General features: G+C 44.2%; 1 protein-coding gene across 1 annotated transcript in view; it reads right to left on the bottom strand.

The window, feature by feature from the left end:
• Positions 1-521: 521 nt before the first annotated feature.
• The window catches only part of LOC311102650 (aminopeptidase A-like), a gene marked incomplete at both ends in the record, with an annotated part of 28,507 nt that continues 21,980 nt past the window's right edge, over positions 522-7,048 (bottom strand). The window contains 7 exon segments of the mRNA XM_084144013.1: positions 522-671; positions 855-936; positions 3,217-3,254; positions 3,258-3,357; positions 3,553-3,726; positions 3,910-4,014; positions 4,113-4,186. Coding sequence (XP_084000139.1) covers positions 522-671; positions 855-936; positions 3,217-3,254; positions 3,258-3,357; positions 3,553-3,726; positions 3,910-4,014; positions 4,113-4,186 — 723 coding nt within the window.

Raw genomic sequence — 7,048 nt, 5'->3', positions numbered from 1 at the left:
GTAAGTGCATATACGCTCTTCTTTATTTCTTATACAGTTGTACATTCTACTAAGTACATACATTTGTAAACTTTGCATTATTTGAAACATTATTTAGAAATACATCTTTGTATATATAGATCAATATACCTGACACGAGATTAAAAGTAATCATGGTTATTTGGATATGACATCTCGAATTCTGTACAAGCACTTAATAAGAAATGAAAATGTGTGTGTCTAAAACATTAAACTTGTTTTATTTGTCCTTCCTTAATTTAACACAAATATACTGTAGATAATGCAGGAAAGGTACTAAGTTGATTCCACTTGAGTAAAGAGAAAGTGGCTCACTGAGTTACAATCACATCAGAAGCACAGCAGCATATCCAGTACAGAGGGACTTGACACTTGATTTAGAAAGGCAGTCCTGTAGCGTGAACTTTCACTGTCGTTGAATGAATGAATGAATGGAAACAGCATGAAGGTTCTTTTATTTGGATTAGGCATGGGTTCTTTAGTCTTATGTTGACCTGATGTCATCAGTAGGTGACATTGATCTCCAGCCATGAGCTGATCTCTGCCTTGTTTCTCCTGACCCACTCAATGTTGTTCTTCACTGTCTCTAGAGCTTGCTGCCTAGGCATCTCCCCAGCCCCGGCATTAGGGTTCAGCTTGAAAAAGTGCTCCATCTAAAACACAAGCACACAGTCAACACGGTCAGTCATAAACCGAGCCACAATAAAAAGACACAATCCACAACATAGATCATGGTCAATCTTAAATTCAAGCATACCAATGCTAGTCTCGATTTAAGTGGTATAATGTTCGATTTACTTATTCTAATTCTATGAGTAGAACATCCCAGTTCTAACCTGCCACAGCTGTAGCTCTGTATTGTAGGTGGTGCTGATTCTGGTCAGCAGGCGCCCCAGGCTCCTGTCATTGATGGTGTATCTGTAACAAAACAAAAGGAAATTGAAAACTGTCACAGTATTCACATTGTTCAAATCAAATCAAATCAAATCAAATTGTATTGGTCACATGCGCCGAATACAACAGGTGCAGACATTACAGTGAAATGCTTACTTACAGCCCTTAACCAACAGTGCATTTATTTTAAACAAAAAAAGTAAGAATAAAACAACAACAAAAAAAGTGTTGAGAAAAAAAGAGCAGAAGTAAAATAAAGTGACAGTAGGGAGGCTATATATACAGTAAAATAAAGTGACAGTAGGGAGGCTATATATACAGGGGGGTACCGTTGCAGAGTCAATGTGCGGGGGCACCGGCTAGTTGAGGTAGTTGAGGTAATATGTACATGTGGGTAGAGTTAAAGTGACTATGCATAAGTACTTACTTAACAGAGTAGCAGCAGCGTAAAAAGGATGGGGTGGGGGGGCAGTGCAAATAGTCCGGGTAGCCATGATTAGCTGTTCAGGAGTCTTATGGCTTGGGGGTAGAAGCTGTTGAGAAGTCTTTTGGACCTAGACTTGGCACTCCGGTACCGCTTGCCGTGCGGTAGCAGAGAGAACAGTCTATGACTAGGGTGGCTGGAATCTTTGACAATTTTGAGGGCCTTCCTCTGACACCGCCTGGTATAGAGGTCCTGGATGGCAGGGAGCTTTGCCCCAGTGATGTACTGGGCCGTACGCACTACCCTCTGTAGTGCCTTGCGGTCAGAGGCCAAGCAGTTGCCATACCAGGCGGTGATGCAACCAGTCAGGATGCTCTCGATGGTGCAGCTGTAGAATTTTTTGAGGATCTGAGGACCCATGCCAAATCTTTTTAGTCTCCTGAGGGGGAATAGGCTTTGTCGTGCCCTCTTCACGACTGTCTTGGTGTGTTTGGACCATGATAGTTCGTTGGTGATGTGGACACCAAGGAACTTGAAGCTCTCAACCTGTTCCACTACAGCCCCGTCGATGAGAATGGGGGCGTGCTCAGTCCTCTTTTTTTTCCTGTAGTCCACAATCATCTCCTTTGTCTTGGTCACGTTGAGGGAGAGGTTGTTGTCCTGGCACCACACGGCCAGATCTCTGACCTCCTCCCTATAGGCTGTCTCATCGTTGTCGGTGATCAGGCCTACCACTGTTGTGTCGTCGGCAAACTTAATGATGGTGTTGGAGTCGTGCCTGGCCATGCAGTCATGGGTGAACAGAGAGTACAGGAGGGGACTGAGCACGCACCCCTGAGGGGCCCCCGTGTTGAGGATCAGTGTGGCAGATGTGTTGTTACCTACCCTTACCACCTGGGGGCGGCCCGTCAGGAAGTCCAGGATCCAGTTGCAGAGGGAGGTGTTTAGTCCCAGGATCAGCTTAGTGATGAGCTTAGAGGGCACTATGGTGTTGAATGCTGAGCTGTAGTCAATGAACAGCATTCTCACGTAGGTGTTCCTCTTGTCCAGGTGGGAAAGGGCAGTGTGGAGTGCGATAGAGATTGCATCATCTGTGGATCTGTTGGGGCGGTATGCAAATTGGAGTGGGTCTAGGGTTTCTGGGATTATGCTGTTGATGTGAGCCATGACCAGTCTTTCAAAGCACTTCATGGCTACAGACGTCAGTGCTACGGGTCGGTAGTCATTTAGGCAGGTTATCTTAGAGTTCTTGGGCACGGGGACTATGGTGGTCTGCTTGAAGCATGTTGGTATTACAGACTCAGTCAGGGACATGTTGAAAATGTCAGTGAAGACACTTGCCAGTTGGTCAGCACATGCTCGGAGTACACGTCCTGGTAATCCGTCTGGCCCTGCGGCCTTGTGAATGTTGACCTGCTTAAAAGTCTTACTCACATCGGCTACGGAGAGCGTGATCACATAGTCGTCCGGAACAGCTGGTGCTCTCATGCATGCTTCAGTGTTGCTTGCCTCGAAGCGAGCATAGAAGTGGTTTAGCTCGTCTGGTAGGCTTGTGTCACTGGGCAGCTCGCGGCTGTGCTTCCCTTTGTAGTCTGTAATAGTTTTCAAGCCCTGCCACATCCGACGAGCGTCAGAGCCAGTGTAGTATGATTCAATCTTAGACCTGTATTGACTCTTTGCCTGTTTGATGGTTCGTCGGAGGTCATAGCGGGATTTCTTATAAGCGTCCGGGCGTTAGAGTCCCATTCACTCTAGGCTCAGTTTCTGCTGATTTAGTGAATTGACTTACAGCATTCCATTCAGTCACTATCACTTCAATGACTCTGGGCTCAGTAACTCTCCATTCAGACTCAGAGAAGTGACTCAGAGAATGGGCTCACCTGTTCACTAGGTAGTCCCAGTTGAGGGTGACCCAGTCTCAGGCCATGGTCTTGCCGTAGCGATTCAGAGAGACATATTGGACCACAGTGAACAGATCCTGAGTCCTCACAATACTCTCATCTTTGGACGCCTCCAGTAAGCTGCAAAACAACACCATTCTAACAAGCAGCATTCTCTCAAGCCATATCTAGCTAAACAAACTAAAATGTTTGCCAGAAAAAAAATTACACACTTTTGCCAATAAATGTACAGTCGTTCTAGTAATAACTTTTCACTGGATGATGTTTAAAAGCGATTTTGAATAACACATGTAATAATTAATGTTTTTTATTTACTTGAACAGAAGAGTGATGTTCTCCACAGATGCCAATCCATACAGGAGCTTGTCCTTCTCTTGGGCCAAGGTCTCTGTTTTGTACCTCTCAAACATTAAGTTCCACTTCGTCTCAGTGCCTGAGTTCCTCATGCCATAGCGATACACCAACAGGCGCAGGTTCAAACCCACACTGCTGGAGGTCAAAGGTCATGTTATCATTAGGGCTTCGTGGGATGAACATGCTTTTAGGAATAGTAACGCTAATAAAGTAGTTAGTTGTGTCCATCAGTTTAGGGCTAACATCAGCATGTACTGCAGCTGGATTAGTAAGTAGATAATGTGTCATTTAATGATTTAATTGAAGACTAATATTTACCTGATGTTTCCTGAGATCCATTGGTCAAATAAAACAGATGCCTCATTTAGCACTTCCTGGTCACCCATTTGGCAAGCAATTCCCAGGACTGTCTCATGCAACAGCCTATACAAAACCAATGTAGACAATACAGTTTATGATCAATATCCAGCAAATACACCCATGATATATAAAATAAAGTAGATTGCCTCTCCTTGTTTTACCTATCTCTCTGGCTTCCCTCGTCGTCCCATCCCAGCTGCCTGCAGATAGTCTGCACATGCTCACGGAATAATTTCTGTAGGGGAAATAAGCGAGTACAGTCGTGGTCAAAAGTTTTGAGAATGACACAAATACTAATTTTCACAAAGTCTGCTGCCTCAGTTTTGATGATGGCAATTTGAATATAATCCAGAATGTCATGAAGAGTGATCAGATGAATTGCAATGAATTGCAAAGTCCCTCTACGCCATGAAAATGAACTTAATCCCAAAAAAAACATTTCCACTGCATTTCAGCCCTGCCACAAAAGGACCAGCTACCAACATGTCAGTGATTCTCTGGTTAACACAGGTGAGAGTGTTGACGAGGACAAGGCTGGAAATCACTCTGTCATGCTGATTGAGTTAGAATAACAGACTTGGAGCTTTAAAAGGAGGGTGGTGCTTGAAATCATTGTTATTCCTCTGTTAACCATGGTTACCTACAAGGAAACACGTGCCGTCATCATTGCTTTGCACAAAAAGGGCTTCACAGGCAAGGATATTGCTGCTAGTAAGATTGCACCTAAATCAACAATTTTTCGGATCATCAAGAACTTCAAGGAGAGAGGTTCAATTGTTGTGAAGAAGGCGTCAGGGAGCCCAAGAAAGTCCAGCAAGCGCCAGGACCGTCTCCTAAAGTTGATTCAGCTGCGGGATCGGGGCACCACCAGTGCAGAGCTTGCTCAGGAATGGCAGCAGGCAGGTATGAGTGCATCTGCACACACAGTGAGGCGAATAATTTTGGAGGATGGCCTGGTGTCAAGAAGGGCAGAAAAGAAGCCACTTCTCTCCAGGAAAAACATCAGGGACAGACTGATATTCTGCAAAAGGTACAGGGATTGGACTGCTGAGGACTGGGGTAAAGTCATTTTCTCTGATGAATCCCCTTTCCGATTGTTTGGGGCATCCGGAAAACACCTTGTCCGGAGAAGACAAGGTGAGCGCTACCATCAGCCCTGTGTCATGCCAACAGTAAAGCATCCTGAGACCATTCATGCAGGGGCGGTGTGTTCATTAGGGCGATATGGGCGACGCACTGCCAAACGGGAAAAGGAAGGGATTTTTTTTCTAATCAATTATATCACGGCAACAGTAGTTATCAGTGTTCTAATCTAGACGTCTGATCTGCCACTAAATGTCCAATCAGGCTAAAGTCGTGCTTCAAATGGCCCCGCCCCTTTTGGGGCGATTTCAGTCAGGTTGAAAATCGCCCAGGAGTCTCTCATAGACTATCATGTAAAATATTTTTTTTTTCAAATATCAGAGCTTTCAATACAATCTCTATGGGTTCCGGGAGGGCTTGCACTTACGCGCTTTCGTCATACGTAACATAAGTAACCATGAACATAACTAAGAAAAGAGCGGGTAGCAGCGTCAATCAATTCACGTACAACTGTCAAGATGGCTAGCTTTGCGAGGCAAAGATGAAACTGAGGGCTCCACCAACCCTGGTATTTTTCTTGGACTTGTCAACTTTGTGGCACAATTAGATGAGGTGTTTGATGACCATCTTAAAAATGCTAAAGTTTTCAAGGGCACATCAAAGACCATTCAAAACGAGCTACTGGAGTGTATGCTAGCGGTCATGAGGGAACATATTGTGGAGGAGGTGAAGTCGGCGAACTTCGTAGCTATCCAAGCTGACGAGACCACGGACGTTTCTACACAGACACAGCTGGTGCTTGTGCTGAGGTACATGGATAGCAACCACAAAGTGCAGGAGCGCTTTTTTGAGTTCCTTCCCATCTCGGAATCAACCTCAGTCTCAATCGCCAGTGTGCTTTTGGAGAGACTGAACGGTCTTTTTGCCGACGACGAGAAAGTCAAACTCATTGCGCAAGCTTACGATGGAGCCAGTGTGATGAGGGGAGAGAAGGCTGGTGTGCAGCAAAAGGTGCGTGAGCATTTCAAGAATGCCCATTACGTGCATTGCTATGCGCATCAGCTGAATTTGATCATGCAGCAAGCTAGAACAGTTTCAGTACAAGTAATGTAGCCTCTCTCTCTCTTTGTCCCTCGCTGTCTGTCTCTTTAACACCCACACGCCCAAATCAGTTCACAGTTGATGTTGTTTAAAATAGTTATTTTTCATTTTAAAAAAAGTAAAAATAAAAATAATAATCTGTTCATGTTCATTTTTACAAATCTATACAATTGGCCAGAATATGGTTGTTCATATTTACAAATCTATACAATTGGCCAGAATATGGTTGTTCATTTTTACAAAGCCATACAGATAGCTGTGTTTACCATTTCTAGAAATTATTTTCAAATTCTGTTTTCAGGCAAAATGTCTATCACTGTTCATTTTCACAAATCTATACAAGAGGGCAGAATATGGAAGTCTATAAAAATTTCTTATTACCAATAACTTGCATCAATGTTTTCAGTAGCCTCTATCAAAAGCTCCTGCTTGCTTGTTGTGAATTATGCTCAGGTGCACATATTTCCAATTCAACCATGAGGCCTTTTTGAAGCAAGTAATGTGTATATCAGTATTGACTTATATGCTGCCCCTGTCTTCATGTTGTTGCTGGACATATCTTTTTTAAAATGTGTGTAGGTCACCTAAATCATCAGAAAAATTGCCCCCCCTGAGAATTTTTTCAGGAGCCGCCACTGCATTCATGTGTGGGGTTGCTTCTCAGCCAAGGGAGTGGGCTCACTCACAATTTTGCCTAAGAACACAGCCATGAATAAAGAATGGTACCAACACATCCTCCGAGAGCAGTTTGGTGACGACCAATGCCTTTTCCAGCATGATGGAGCACCTTGCCGTAAGGCAAAAGTGATAACTAAGTGGCTCGGGGAACAAAACATTGACATTTTGGGTCCATGGCCAGGAAACTCCCCAGACCTTAATCCCATTGAGAACTTGTGGTCGATCCTCAAGAGGC

Source organism: Coregonus lavaretus (assembly GCF_964263955.1).
Source record: "Coregonus lavaretus genome assembly, chromosome: 27".
NCBI lineage: Eukaryota > Metazoa > Chordata > Actinopteri > Salmoniformes > Salmonidae > Coregonus > Coregonus lavaretus.
The sequence above is the reverse complement of the archived record's forward strand: the minus strand, read 5'-3'. Positions and strand labels throughout refer to the sequence as shown.